The following is a 16047-nucleotide window of genomic DNA, read 5'->3' as shown; positions in this document are numbered from 1 at the left end:
AGGGGGTGCGCACCCCCTGCACCACCCCACTAGATCTGCCAGTGTCTGCGATAGCAGTGCAGTTCTCTACGAAATGAGTTATCAAGCCAACTGAGAACTGGTCACTTTGCACATAGATGGTGAAGAATACGAGTGAATATATGAAAGATCATGTATTTGAACTGCGGAGACATGATTGATCAGTCATGTCTTCATATTTTGATATTGTTCTTTTTAAACCGTTTTCCTCACTTGTTTATCATTACGTGAAAATCGCATTTTGTCTTCAAGCACGTCAACCACAAATGAAACCGCGAAAACACGATACACAACACAAAATGCCCATATAATCAATTTTAATATCAAGTTTCCCATAATTATTCTTAAAAAAATAGTAAATGTACAACACAAAATGCAGTAAAAGAGTTCAAACAAAACCATTATATAATATAATATCAACAAAACCAACTATAAAAAGAGCTATGAAAAAATTATCATCACAAAGGTAATGTTATTTCCAGTAAAGTGTAACAAAATCTCACACAAAGAAAACGTTGCAAAAGGAGCAAGTGCTTCAAGAATCAGAACTATTGTCCAGCACACGGAACAAGCCAGAGTTTTGGTTTCTTTTGGATCGTGGAGATTTCTTCTGTTTGCTTTGTGTAGGTTTAGTCAAGAGATCACTCCTGTCCAGCAGGGCCTTCAAATCTTGATCACTCATCACCAGATCTTCACTGGAAACTACCTTCTCATGGTCCCTCATCTCCAGCAATTCACGAAGTTCCTTCCCATCAATAACAGCTGTGTCTTGATTGCCCTTGAATTTACCTACAGTGATGAGAACACAAATACCAAACAATGATTAATCTTTGCCAGTTCATATAAGAGGTAATGCCTAAACAAGAATCTTGTTACTCCAAGGTGGAGACAGGCCCGTGAGGCTAGAGTATTCTACCCTTGAGCCCAGAACGCTTGATCTCGGGTGTAGGACACTAACAGGCCACCATGTCTGGCTCCTGCAGTAAATGAAACAGGTAATAAAAAAATTAGGATAAACCTTTATTCTGGCACACCCTCAATCAATGCTCCAATGTCTGCTTAATACAGGGTTTCTGTTTGAAAAAGGTTTACCAAAATTGGTTAAAGTCAAATAGCAAACTAATAAGTGTTGGATAGCTCTGAAGTAACTAACTTTCTTAAACTTTTATTGACATGTTTCTATTCATTTGTTTTCGTGGAAAGCAGAAAAGTGTTCAAAATGCAATACATAATTCCAGAGATTTTCTCGAATGATTCGGTTGATCAAACTTTCAAACAATCGTGTAAAACAGAAAACAAAGCATTAGCTAAGGCTCGGTTCAGACACTGTTCTTCACAAGAACCAAATCAAATTAATTGAATTCAGTTCGTGTGAAGTATGGTGTCTGAATCAATTCGAAACGGCTCATTAAATTCGGATCGGCTCAGCCGTTCACGCCTGGCTCAACCGGGAATAACGGCTGAGGACCGGCTTTGATTCAGATGCCGATCTTCACATGAGCCGAACCAATTTTTAACATATTTTGAAGACCTGAGTATGTCTATAAAATTGTGCGTCAGCACATCAAACTGGTGGGTTTCACTCATCAGAGAAGCTGATTTGTGCAGCTCATGTTTTCCTGTTTTCAGGTACAAGGTACTTGCTGCCACCTTGGTAAACAACTTCAAGATAAATGTGCATTCATCATAGCTTCCGTGCTTATGTTTGAATTACGTGTGAACATTGCATTTGTGAATTAACCTGAATATTGCAGCTGGGCTTTTTGCCCAAGTTGTGTTGTATTTCATGGCATACAAAACGGTTGGAAGTTGAAATTGCATGTTGAATTTTAATCTATTTTGGCGACTTTTCTTATATTTTTCACAAGATGGCTTTGGATCGTTGTTGGTTGTTGTCTACTATGTTTAAGGGAGTTCAGCACGTATCAGCGCTGATCGAAATGCTCTTTTATCGCCTGTTGAATTTAGTTGGGCTGGAATTGAGATCGGCGTCTGAATCAATCCAGCCGGTCTAAATTAATTTGGGTTGGCCTAAATTCAAATTCGATTCAGCTAATGTGAAGTATAGCGTGTGAACCGGGCCTAAACGGTATAACTTCACGTTTTGTCAAACATCATGCAATCATCATCCACAATTCCTCCACTAAAAGATAATTTCAGGGTTGTAGCAAAACCCTTCAAACTGACACAATCCAAAAATAGGGAAGAAGTTTTCACAATAACAGCTGTTTAGTCACAATTTTCTAGGGCAAAATTTAAAAAAGTGGTATAACTCTAATATTTTCACTCACATCTTGTATAACAGAATGAGGCTGCTTGAGTGTGTTTCTGGAACGACCACAAACTGGAAACGAGTCGGAAAACCGTGAAGGATAAGTTCTCGTACCGACTTATGTCGAGTGAAAACACTAAAATACAACATCCTACAGGTTTGGAAAATACTGAAAAACAAGGATAAACTTCTCCAAGAGCGCAGTGCAGTCAAGAGGTGTAACATGTTTTTGTTTCCTTTACCAGAAGTTCAGTTCAAATACAATGCAGACTAACAAGTTGTAGACGCAACAAATTACGTACAAACCTTTGTGAATGATCATCTTTTCAAGTTTCCTCTTGGTGGATGCTCTCTCGACAATTTTCTGATCAATAGTATTTGCAGTCACAAAACGATACACAATAACTGGTTTCGTTTGACCAATCCGGTGACAGCGATCCTGAGCCTGCAAATCCATTTGAGGATTCTAACAAATTACAAACAAATTAAGCAATTAATCTTAACTTAGCACTCGAGTTAACTACTTAACTGAAGGTTATTAGTACAAAGCAATAAAATAAACGGATTTTCGGATTTAATGTCAGATATGCAGTTTCATAAATCATGGAAAATCATGAACAGCAACTCACCCAGTCACTATCATAGATAATAACAGTGTCTGCTACAGCCAAGTTTAGACCAAGCCCACCAGCTCTTGTGCTTAACAGAAATACAAAGACTGATGGATCAGCTTCAAATTTCTTTATCTAAGGACGCAAAACATTCACAGAGGTTCAAAATTTGTAATCCGAGGAGTGGAAAATGTAAAAAAAAAAAAAAAAAAAAAAAAAAAAAAAAAAAATGCAATTTGGAGAATATTACTTAGGAGATATAACTGATCTTTTCCAGTTTAGTTGCATCACACGAAAAAATTGTTAGACCAATCATGTACCGGAAGAATAAGATTGATTATAATGTACAATACCCCACTCAAGACTTGATGTTTCTTTGTACACTCAAGTCACCAGCAGGACGTTTCATAGTATGCAGAATCATCTACTTATCTTACTCCGTAGCCCTGTTAGACCTGTTTGCAAAAATTTTCATCGATTTTAACGTTCAACTTTATAGACTGGAAATAAAGCTGTGCACTTGATATTTAGTCGCTCTTTTATTGCAATTTATTGAACTGTTAAAGATATCTTATTAAGGTTATTCCTAAGAATTGCATTGCGCATCCCTACTGCGCACGATTTTTGCGTCATTAGCGCTCTCACGGACGCGTGCATATACACAACATATACAAAATGGTGGCTTTTGCAAAACGGCTTGGCTAGCGAGAGACAAAAATCGTTTTTTTTTCTCGGAAATGAGTACCGGGACCCAACGATTTTTTTTATTTAGTTCAAATGTTGCGATCACCTTTTTCCTATAAAGTGAACATAGACCAATTTCTATTGCAGAGTAAAAAACTAAATGAGAGCATAGCTGGTGTTCGGAAAAGATAATATGTGCTCTCAAGATCACTGCGTGCCTGGAACGTATTTAATGCCTGTCGGCTAAATATGGGTGCCTTTATCATGAAACGCACATCAAATTACTCCTGAACTTTGATGCAATACACCCATTCATGTCTTTTCCACTTAACTTTCTCCCTATTTTTCTGCTCTCACAAAGTGTATAGTGAATGGTTCAAATATAAATATTTCTGAAAGCAGATAATTTAAGGAATTATGGGGTTTATTGAAGGTCCTCCTGCTCCTAAACGAATACCGGAGCCCCCCTTTTTTATTTCAAAATTTAAGCTCTCTTGATGTAAGCAGCCCACAGGTAAAGTTTGAAAGAAAATCTATTGTGAGTTCTATTTTGATGGAATTACCTCAACTAAGCGTGAGGGCCATACTGGGAGAATATCGGCCCGAGTCCTTGACAGTGCAAGATTTGTACAAAAAAGACCAAGGTCCGATATTCTCCAAATACGGTTCACACGACTGAAAATGAGAGAAAATCGCCACGATCACGAACTGGAAAAAAGCGCACAATTCTAATTGGGAGCCGATTAGTCGTATACTCATGCCTGATGTCAAACAAACCAGAGGTGAAAGAGAGTTGGAAGAAAAAGAAATGGAATCTTTTATGTTTAAACCAAATCCTTTCAGGGACGTAAGCTATAAAACAACCAAATATCTTCTCGAGTGATCGTGCTGGATCATTTGGGACAGTGCCCCGTCCAATACTGAGAGAATATTGGAGCGGCAATGGTGCAATCTGATTGGTTAAATAAACAATAGCCTCCATTTGACGGGAAAATATGCTAGGATATTTGTCCGCGGACATCTATTCCGAGAGGCGAACAGTTTTCCGAGAGCGTAGCTCTAGGTAAACTGTGAGTTTCGAGGAACAGACAATGTCCAAGGACAAATATCTGAGCATATTTTCGCGCCAAATGGAGGCTATAGTGTTTATTATCCTTCAAATCTTTTTTGCAACACGCACAGTTTTGAAAATTGGGGAATATTCTCAGATATTCCCCAGTTTCAGCTGGGGAATATTCGGTCACGTGACGTGTTAAGACCAATCGCGTATGAGCGAAAATATTTGATGGATTACAATTCTAGTTATTGGCCCTCTAAACTAATTTAGTCATGTAATAAGTACCTCTTCCTGCCTGTCTGACACTTTCATTTGCCCATCCAGCCTGGAGTAGCCATAGGTCCGTAGGATACAGTAATCTTCCAAGATATCCATCATACGGGTCATTTGTGAGAATAGCAACACCTAAGTTGAAAGGAATGATAATCTTCAACATTTTGCTAGCCCAAATTATTACCCTCTTTGAAACTATAGAACTGTGAACTATGACATAAACGGAGGTCTTGGACAATGAACTGTGGACAATGCTGATATATTTGTAGCTACTTCATAGGGATAAGCTCCCTCTGGGAAGCACAAAGAGAAAGTGGCAAGGGAAATTGGATTTTGACATCTATTAGATGCTGTTCATAAAGAAATTAAATCCAAATTTGAGTACACAGACTGAGATCATTCATGGAGAACTCCATGTTTGACAAAACATCTTGAACATATGCATTTCTTTTGTTAATGACCTGTTTTTTGTACGTGTGTTGAGTATTTATAGCATTTCATTTAAACATGATACTGACATTCAGCCAATATTGAAACACTGTTGGTTTTCACATTTTATAGCTAGTATTCCATGGTAGATTTTAAAGTTACAGAGTAATTGAAGAAAAAAAATCAAATCTTTGGATACTTTAATGGAACAGATTTAATATTGAAAAGTAATGTGGCCAGACATCACGATAAGAATTATTACCGTTGATTAATAGTATAAACATTTTGTATCATATGATCGTTGGAAAGACCCTCCAAGTATAAAAACAATTGAAAAAGAAAACTATAAAGCCATAAAATCATTTACTCCAGTTCTAATAATTATTTAAACTATTTCTATCATTGAAGTCAGAGTGTTATTTCCAGCTCCAGCAGTGAAAGATAATTAATTATTCTTGAAGTAGTACCTTGTGTCCTCTCTTTTTAAGTTCAGGTAACATTCGATCAAGGAGGAGCATCTTGCCACAACTTGTTACCAGCTCTTCGTCAACCTTGCGCAGTAAGGTTTCCTGGTCAACAGGGCATTCAATCAGATACGGATGGTTACAGCACTTCCTTAACTGCATCATGATATTAGTCATACAGACTGATACAACTGTAGTTGGAGCACTGGTGCAGGCGGCAACATTCCTGCAATCAAACACTCATCATTATCATCCATGGTCACTGAACCCAGAATAAAATAATATTATCTTGCATTATTTGTTGCTAGACAGAAAAGTACATGAGGGATCTATATTATTGCTATTTCATAGTAATCTGCCTTGTTTTCATGTCTGGCAAAAAAGGAGGGCTTTGTGCAAATACACAAAACTCAGTGTTTCAGGCATCAATACTACTAGGGATTGGAGGGAAAAATCACCTTTGTATTTAAGAAATAGAAAACATGTACCGTGTTTCTATCAAGTTATAGAAATACGAGTGGAAGTTTGGGAGAACGAGAAATGCTTTTTCGAGTTCTCCCAAACTTTCACGAGTGTTTCTATAACTTGATAGAAACATGGAGAACATGCTTTCTATTTCTTTTAGAACAATGCGACGAAAACAAGGAAAACAACTTGTTAACTTTGATAATCAAAATGTAAATTCTCTTTACTTGCACCATCATTACGTCAACAGCTCGTGCTAGTTCTGTTTCCATTGAGTTATAGGAACACGATTTTTAACCAATCAGTGTGCTTAGTTTCTTAAATTTAAAATTGAGAAACATAAATCTAAGTCACAATCAATATGCGAGATAGCCTCCTATTGTAGCTAACCCCCTAAATGAAAGTAATGTAACAAATTGTAAATAATGTTAGTATTGTAAGTTTTGCTGGTATCGTTAAATTGTAAGTTATGTTAACATTGTAAGTAGAGTAGGCAATTTTTGTATGTAATGTAATGTTATTGCAATAAAAAAAATGCAAAGGTTATGAAGAAATGATCTGGAAGCCCTTGATACCTGACAACACGACATAATGATCATTCAGTTTATGCACCGTGACAGAGAACAACAGCACATGCAGTGTGCATTCCCAATTTATTTATTACAATGATTCAATAAACTAATTCCACAAGAAAGGTGATCATGTATCAGCAGTTACCCAGACAAGGAACTTATGAAAAAAACTTCAAGCTAAAATTCCAGCCTTGATAAAAAGGGCCCGCCAATCAGGTTTACACAACGTCACAAGCTTAGACTGTAGTTTTCAAATAAAAATAAAAATAATTATACAGGACAAGGCTTTCCAAACAAGGGGAATATTCAAACAAGGCTACATTTGATTTTGGAGGAATAAACTGTGAGCTTAATTCAAACCTGTTGTTTTGCCTTGAATAATAGTCCTGCATTTCATCTTCATCAATGTTGTCACTAAAAAAGAGTTTATAACTGATGTCTTGCCGGCCCTTTCTTTTTATTCGTCCAGTACTACTGCACTCGACTGGGCCATCTGTTTTCTGGAAGAAAAGCATTCAATTATAACTTACAAAATGCTGTGATAGGGCAAATTTGAAATTACTGATGAATACTACGCAACAAATTGAAATGAAGATCTAATAATGATTTAATAATATAATAATAATTAATTATAAAATATAATTTACAACTGGTCAGTGGCTGTACATTTAAGGCATTTACAAGAAAAACACCTTATCCTAACACAAATACTAGCAGTAATCAAAGATTAGTGGAGTGCATTAGCTTTGTTTTGGTGCACATCGTTTACAAAAATTCAACTTTTCCTTGTTCCAAAAATTGACATTTTTATAAATGTAACTCTGTCTATAGCTTCTGAACTTGATTTAATTTGTAACATCGTTGTTGTATCTTGTTTAAATGGTACGGTTAATTAACACTGAAAAGTTGTTTCCCTTGGATATGTTTCACTGTAATTTTACCCCTTAGGATTTCTCAAACCTATTAATTTTAGTTTCTTGTGGATGTTGGGAGAAATCCAGAATCACCTGTGCTATTCCAGGATCCTTTTACACAATCACTTTTAAACAGTCCTAAATAAGCAATAGAATGATTTAACAACAGAACGGGAACGAGAGCATGTGGAAGAATCTGGACGCCAGTCTATTTTGACTTCCGGTGTTGGCGTTGTTGTTCTCGCAACAAGTTCAGGACGGCATTTCAATAGCTTTCACATCGCAACCAGAACGCTGGAGATTCTTCCAAATTTTTCCAGTTGTAAAGGTAAGACTATCTCTTGAAATGAATTTAAAAATCATTTGCAGGGTAATTGTTTTTTTTTTCGTGTTGTTTTCACTCAAGATATTTGTTAAATGTACCGCTATAATTTTTTGTACGGATTCATGCAAGTTCCCAAAAGACAACACAAAGGGGCAAAGATTTCCTTGCAGATTTTAAATTTGAGTAGGGTTTCTGACAATTTGTGGGTTCTTGTTTAAAATGTTTCCTTAAGGTACTTGGAAAACTCTAATTGCAAAAGCTGTGAATTAATTAAACAACTTTGCTGCATATTTTGACTTCAAGCAGTCAATAACATTAAATCTTTTTCGTTAATTTTCTTTGCTTTTGTTGTTGTTGTATTTTTGCTGCATATTTTGACTTCAAGCAGTCAATAACATTAAATCTTTTTCGTTAATTTTCTTTGCTTTTGTTGTTGTTGTATTTTTGCTGCACTGACGGATGACAGCTCTAATTCAAAGGTAAGAATAAACGTTACTTTCTTTCCACACTGGTCTACACTTTTTGCATGTTGAATTTGGAGTGCTAAAAAGATACAAGAAGAGAGAGTTGTGCTGTAATTAAAACCTATATTAAACTAAATTTTACTTCGTCGTCACCTTATCAAACTACTAGTATCCGTGGTTTACGCGAAATTTTGACTGCTTCCCACTGAACTCAAATTAACTTTCATTTGCATATAAAGTCAATAAATTTAAAATAATTTGTTATGTTCCCAAACAACAATTCCACTACCACTCTGACCTTACTCATGGATATGTTGTAAAGTCAAATTGTTGCCTCTGAATGGTCTCTGGAGATGTACTCTGAAGGGATAAGCAGGGTCACCATACAAACAAAGTGGCTCCCCATTGCAGAAGGCTACGCACCTCAGTATCGGTCAGTAAACCAGACTCATTTCCTCCAGTTCCTGATATTGTATTATCATGCCTTTTGCCTTCAAACGGGCCAGACATGTTTGCGATTAGACTATTTGGTGTTACGACAATCTGACATTTGATACTGTCGACTTGTTTGTGTCCATTATACATGACAGGCTCATTCTGCGTTGGACAAGCTACACTTCTCACAGTTCCATCCACAAAACCAAAACAGTTTTCGAGTGGTGACCCCTGAAGGTGAATGGCATCTGCATATCTATGCAACTGACCTGGTTGCAGAAAGGGATTCCTATCCCAGTTCCTAAGACGATGACAATGATTTGTGTAGATCAAGTCTAGCATCTCATTGAATACAAGACATAGCTCAGTCAGATTTCTGCCAAAGCGGTGCACCATATGTTTAACGATAAGGATACGTTAGTCTTTTTAAGAGAATACACATTCCCTCCATTCCCTCGCACACAGATCTTTGACAACACACTATCTTGTCTGGAATTTGCAAATTTTCACGTAGCACTAGGTCCTGCCTCCCAAATCTTATCTCAGTCCAGCATTCTGACTCATCCCAAGCATCAATGCCAAAGCGTTAATAATTTATAATATGGAAAAGTCAGTCTTGATGAACTCGCACCGTATAAACAAGCGAATTCCATGTCATCAATTTTGTTTGTATATTGTGAAATCAACAAAGCGTAGTGAACAGTGGCAAGACTTGCAATTTCTGCGATTTGTTTTGGCCTTGGTTTATGCGAAATTTTGATTGCATCATTTTTATATAATGCAAACAAATACATGACCACACCAAGATAAAACTCAGGCTATGTTTAATACATAGAATTTTTAAAGGACTTATATAACTACAGCACTATACATCTAACTTACCAAAAGCGAATGCACGGGCTCAAGGCCAAAAATATAAGCTTTGCTCAGTAAACACGATCCCCTTGATCAAAAGAATATAAACCATTCCATGTTACTTGCGAGGTAATAGGTCAAAAAGGCGAAATTCAAATGAAAAACACCTTGTTTGTTTGTTATTGATCAACAACTTTGGAAAGCAAAAGAACAATGAGTAAATCGTTCCAGAACATGGGCATTCACCTCACACCTCTTTGCTAAATCACATTTCAGTCAAAACATGACGACGTCAACCCAGTTCCTTGTGCGTATTTTTGCTGCGTGTGCCGTCATCTACTGACATTCCTGTTCTGTTGCTAAATCACTCTATTATCACGAACATCATTCAGTAGTCCATTCCAGCTCTTCATGAATGAACCAAAAAAATATTAAGATTTGTCCTCGACTTGTCTTTTTCAGGTTAGTGCAATTGGAGTCCTACTACATATAAGACAGTCACAACTACAGCTATACTACAGCTACTACTGCCACTACCACTGCTACTGCTACTGTTGCTGCCGTAACTACTTTAGTACTACTACTAATGCTGCTGCAAGCCTCAGGATTTCATGATCGTAATATACCTTTTTATCACCAACAATATCAGGGAGAGTCTTGTCTAAACTAGCTTTGTAGAAGGTCTGCTGCTTTAGAGTCAATGGTGCATAAACCAAAACTTCCTTCTTTGGTGGAAGTGACAACTCAACATCAGTCTTCAAGCGTCTCAAAAGGAAAGGTGTTAGGATCTGGAAATAAGTGTAAGTAAACATCACATTGTAACTTTTTTTATTTTATTTTTTGTAACTATATCATGGACGACTTGGAAAAAAATATTTGAGGCCCCCTTGGGGTAGGGGGCTCCCTGAGTATTCCATATCCAGGACTCGAAAAATATTTGAATTCCACCTTGCCCGTTGGGCAAGTAACTCTCAGATTTTGCTTGCCTGGGGCAATTCCCTGCTTGCCCAAGTTTTTAAACTCAATAATAATTCATGAACCCAAAAATGGACAAACTACAGGCGTGTTTTAATGTAATAAACCCATCTTGACCGTAGTCCTACTAGTGCTGATCACTTTCATGTTCATGCCAATAAATTGTAATATTTCCACAACTTTTGACTTCTTCATTCCGCTTTTATGGCGTCAAATTCAACTTTCCCTGGAATTTTTGAACGTGATAAAAAAATGTCATCAGGAATTAAACTTTGTCCCACAGCATCTTTTACCAGTACACCTCAACCGAGGAGGTTGTCCTTAAGCTTGCCGAGGCTTTAGAAGTGGATATAAATCCAAACGACTTTGAAATATCACACAAGCTCCACAGGAAAGGTGTAAAGCCAATTATTGTAAAGTTTCAAAGCCATAAAGCGAAAACAAGAATGTACAAGGGGAGAGCCAAGTTGAAACATGTCTGCGTCTCTGACCTATATCCCGACTCAACAGCGGCAACTAGAGCAGAATCAGGACGAATCTACCTAAACGAGAACCTAACATCCTACAGGCGGGATATCCTTAAACAGGCGAACCAAAAGTGAAAGGATGGTTTGTTGACATCCGTATGGTCAATGGACAGGAAAATATTCATCAAAACTTCCCCGGAGGGAAGTCTGATCAGAGTCTATGAAAAGACTGACCTGGAGAATCTCTAAGGTAACCACAGTAGTATGATGTACTCTTGGACTTGTAGGTGGGGACAGGAACCAGGTGCCCGAGAGGCCAGAAGGAAAACTCTTAAATAAGTTTTCGTTTACTTTTTTTTCTTTTCGTGTTTGCTTTATTTCTTTATTAATTTACCATAATTTTCAGTTTTCTGCATGTCTAACAAGCTAACTTATGACATTACATCGTTAAACGTAAGAGGATTAAGAGAGCAAAGTGAAAGGAGTATTTTTTCTTACCTTAAAGATCAAAAATCGAAACTCTATTTTCTACAAGAAACATATTCTGAAGTGAATGATGAAACTATTTGGAGAAATGAATGGGGAGGTAAAATATTCTTTTCCCATGGCACCAAACACAGCAAAGGTATTTGCATTCTGATCCATCCCTTGGTGCAAGACAAAATCGAGTATTCTTTTAGCAAAAAGTTTGGAAGAATCGTGTTAATTACTATTCTTATCAACTCTTTAATGCTATTGCTCTGCAATATTTATGCCCCAAACAATCAAGGTGAACAACTAGAATTTTTGCAAGAACTAAATAATTGTCTTATAGACAAATCAGAACTGACTACACTGATCGTAGGTGGCGACTGGAATTGCACCTTATCAAAGAATGATAAAATTGGTGGCAAGCCCTGGAAAGCAACCAATTATAGAAATTTAGTCCTGACTACTACGGATATACTGGATCTCGTGGACATTCAAAGAGAACGACATCCAAAATTGCACAAGTATTCTTACGGATCTAAGGTTTTAAAAGTAAAATCCAGGATAGACTTTTTTTTGGTGGCCAAAAACTTGACACAATTCGTCAAAAAGAGTGAAATCTATCCTGCTATAGCGTCTGAACCTAAAGCAATTTACATATCATTGTCTTTGTCTAATGAAACACCTAGAGGAGGTGGACTCTGGAAATTTAATAATTCTCTGTTGAATAATGAAGATTATGTCAACAAAATATGTAAAACATATTTTCAAACTTGCTCTTATTACTCCAAGTTAACTGACAAACGACTTTTTTGGGAGATGCTCAAAATGGAAATTAGAGCAGCAACCATCTCTTTCAGCCAAAATTTAGCAAAATCAACAAATTGTAGGGAAATGGAAATAACACGTCGACTTCAGGTGTTAGATGAGTTCATTTGTAATAATTTTCATTCCCCTGACATTGATCAGGTCTTAAACGAATTTGAGGATCTCAAAACAGAACTTCAAACAATATACACCAAGAAGGGAAATGCAGCAATCTTTAGATCAAAGTGTAGATGGGTGGAAAAAGGTGAGCGCCCCACCAAATACTTTTTTTAACTTAGAGAGAAGAAACTACAATAAAAAGACTATATCTCAACTACGGATGGAGGATGAAACGATTATTAAAAGCGAGACCCAGGTTTTAGATGCTATTGAAAACTACTTTAATGATTTATACACATCAGCATCTAGTGCAACACAGGAGGAATACGACAGCTTTATTCAGGAATTGCACCTGCCTAAGCTTTCTGATGAAGAGCGAGATGAACTCGAAGGCCTCCTAACGTATGACGAATGTAAACAGGTTTTAGAAACTTTCCAAAATGACAAGTCTCCAGGTGAGGATGGTTTTACGGTAGAATTTTATAAGTTTTTTTTCGAACTGCTAGGACATAACCTCGTCGAAAGCTTCAATGAAGCTTATGAAACAAATTAGCTTACCATCTCCCAAAGAAGAGGCATCATTACTCTTATACCAAAGGAGGACGGCTCCCTGTTAGATTTATCGAACTGGCGACCAATAACTTTACTTAATGTTGATTGCAAGATAGCAACTAAGGCCATAGCTAGGAGAATAGAAGCTTTGCTGCCAAAGCTAGTAAACTCGGACCAAACCGGGTTTATAAAAGGGCGCTATATTGGGGAAAATATCCGCCTCATAATTGACATTATGGAATATACTAAGAGGCATAACATCCCAGGCATTCTAGTGTCTCTAGACTTCAGAAAAGCCTTTGACTCACTTGAATGGCCCTTTATAATGAGAACACTGGATGTCTTCAATTTCGGTACGAGTATTCAAAAATGGGTTAGCACCTTTTACACCAACATAGAGAATGCAGCATTAAACAATGCTTTTTTGACAAACTGGTTTCGGCCGTCTAGGAGTCCGTCAGGGGTGCCCACCATCCCCGTATTTGTTTATTCTTTCAGCAGAAATAATGGCCAGTAAAATCCGACAAGACCTACACGTCAAAGGAATTGAAATATTAGGAAAAGAACTGAAATTGAGCCAGTATGCAGATGATACAAATCTTTTGTGTGCTGACCTGGCCTCTGTCAAAAAGACCTTAGAAATAATCGATAACTTTGGTACGTAAGCGGGCCTTAAACTAAACCGGAAGAAAACAAAAGCGCTCTGGTTGGGAAAACTGAAAAATAATAAGGGCAATCCATTACAAATGAAATGGCTACATAACCCAGTTAAAATCTTAGGAATCCATGTTTCGTACGACGAAAAGGGAAATAACCAACATAATTTCAACCACAGGTTACAAAAATTGCAAACAAATCTGGACCTATGGAGGGCACATGACCTTACACTATTTGGGAGAGTACTAATCATAAAATCTCTGGCACTATCACAACTCATTTACTCAGCATCAAATCTCAATGTACCTCAAGAAACAATACCAATAATCAAAACAAAACTGTTTAGATTTCTATGGAAAAACAAAAAAGACAAAATAAAAAGAGAAGGGCTCTATCAAGATCGAGATAAAGGGGGTATACATATGATTGATGTAGAAACTATGATAAAGGCACTGAGGTTAGCTTGGATTCCGAGACTTTTCGCACCGGGAAGAAAAAACTGGAAAACTGTTCCAGACCATTATCTAGGAAAATACAGCGGTCTGAGCTTTCTTTTAAGATGTAACTACGACACAAAATATATCGACGGTTTCCCATCATTTTATAAAGACATTTTAAAATTTTTTAATGAATTGAAAACCTTGTATAACTATGACAGAGGACAGGATATGATCGTATTCAATAACAAAGAAATCCTCGTTGGAGGGAAGCCCATTTTCATCAGTGAATGGCTTAACAACAACATTCTTTTTATACAAGACCTGTTGAACAGCAATGGCCAGTTTATGTCTTATCAAGAATTTAAAAACAAATTCGCTTGCAAAACAAACTTTCTCCAATTTTATCAAGTTGTAAGTGTGATACCTAAGCATCTAGCCACAAAAGCAAAAAACACATTACCACCAGAAAGTGAACCATACATCGAGAACAACCCCCTTTTCCAACTAGACGACTTGACAGAAATTAACTTAGTCAAAGCCAAAACTAGGGACTTCTATTGTTTAATTAACAAAAAAATTCACACGAGGTGTCAAACTGGCGCAACGAAATGGAATCAAACCATGCAGTTGGATGGGGAGACATGGGAAAAAATAGTTTCCTCGCTGAAAAACATTTGTAAGGAAACAAAATTAAAAGAATTTCAATTCAAACTTATTCATAGAATTGTTGTAACAAAAAAGGAACTTTTTAGATACAGAATCAAAACGGATGGTGAATGCCTCTATTGCGCTGAACATGATTCAATTGATCACACATTTAATGATTGCGAATTTGTTAAGAGCTTTGTTAAAAACGTCATCGACTGGTTTAATGCTGTCAATAATTTGAATTTTAGTCCAACAATAGAAGAAAAACTATTTGGCATCATGCCCGGCCCATACGATAAAACATTATTAAAGAAATTTAATTATACGATCTTGTTTGTGAGATTCTACATCTACACTTGTAAGATGCAAAACAAAGCTATTCACCTGTCCACTTTCATTGATAAAGTGTTAACCAAATACAGAATAGAACATCTTTCTTAATAATTAAATAGGAAAAAACACCCCTCCTCCAACGCATTATAAGTGACATGCACTTGTATACACACCTATTTCACTTAAATATTTTAATTGGCACTAGTAACAATGTAAATACTGTACTTGTAAACACACTTATATTATATATATTATATTACTTATATATTATAATTAGCACTTGTAATAATGTAAATACTGCTCTTGTAAACACACCTACATCACTTATATATTATAATTAGCACTTGTAACAATGTCAATACTGTACTTGTAATCACACTTATATTACCTATACACAATAATTAACACTTGCAACAATGTAAATACTGTACCTGTAAGCACATGCAGATAACAAATAAAATTAAAAAAAAAAATCTTTTGCTAGTGCCTCCCAGTTGAAGAAACAAAGTTTGCAAAGTTGTACTTGTTCATTCATGTACGTAATTCCTAGTTCCTGTATTACATGCTGGGTATCTTCGTCATTATACAGCCTTGAATCAATTTGATCAATTCGTCAAAGATCGTGTTCGACTCCTTGAATGTTCACCTACATCTTGTCTAGCTCCATGAAATCATTGTGAAGAGAAGCGCGAGAAATTTACAAAACGCAGAATTAACAAGTCGCCTTCCCACTTCAGTTTTG

At 36.6% G+C, this 16047-nt stretch overlaps 1 protein-coding gene across 1 annotated transcript in view; it reads right to left on the bottom strand.

The window, feature by feature from the left end:
• Positions 1-318: 318 nt before the first annotated feature.
• The window catches only part of LOC145464359 (lymphocyte-specific helicase-like), a 46585-nt gene continuing 30856 nt past the window's right edge, over positions 319-16047 (bottom strand). Inside the window, exons 13-19 of the mRNA XM_081448215.1 lie at positions 10465-10626; positions 7206-7345; positions 5812-6034; positions 4928-5047; positions 2920-3036; positions 2597-2756; positions 319-807 (exon numbers count right to left, since the gene is read on the bottom strand). Of these exons, the coding sequence (XP_081304341.1) occupies positions 554-807; positions 2597-2756; positions 2920-3036; positions 4928-5047; positions 5812-6034; positions 7206-7345; positions 10465-10626 (1176 nt within the window). The 3' untranslated portion in view covers positions 319-553. The remainder of the gene's footprint in view (positions 808-2596; positions 2757-2919; positions 3037-4927; positions 5048-5811; positions 6035-7205; positions 7346-10464; positions 10627-16047) is intronic.

This window comes from Orbicella franksi, chromosome 12 (assembly GCF_964199315.1).
Source record: "Orbicella franksi chromosome 12, jaOrbFran1.1, whole genome shotgun sequence".
Classification (NCBI taxonomy): domain Eukaryota; kingdom Metazoa; phylum Cnidaria; class Anthozoa; order Scleractinia; family Merulinidae; genus Orbicella; species Orbicella franksi.
The sequence above is the reverse complement of the archived record's forward strand: the minus strand, read 5'-3'. Positions and strand labels throughout refer to the sequence as shown.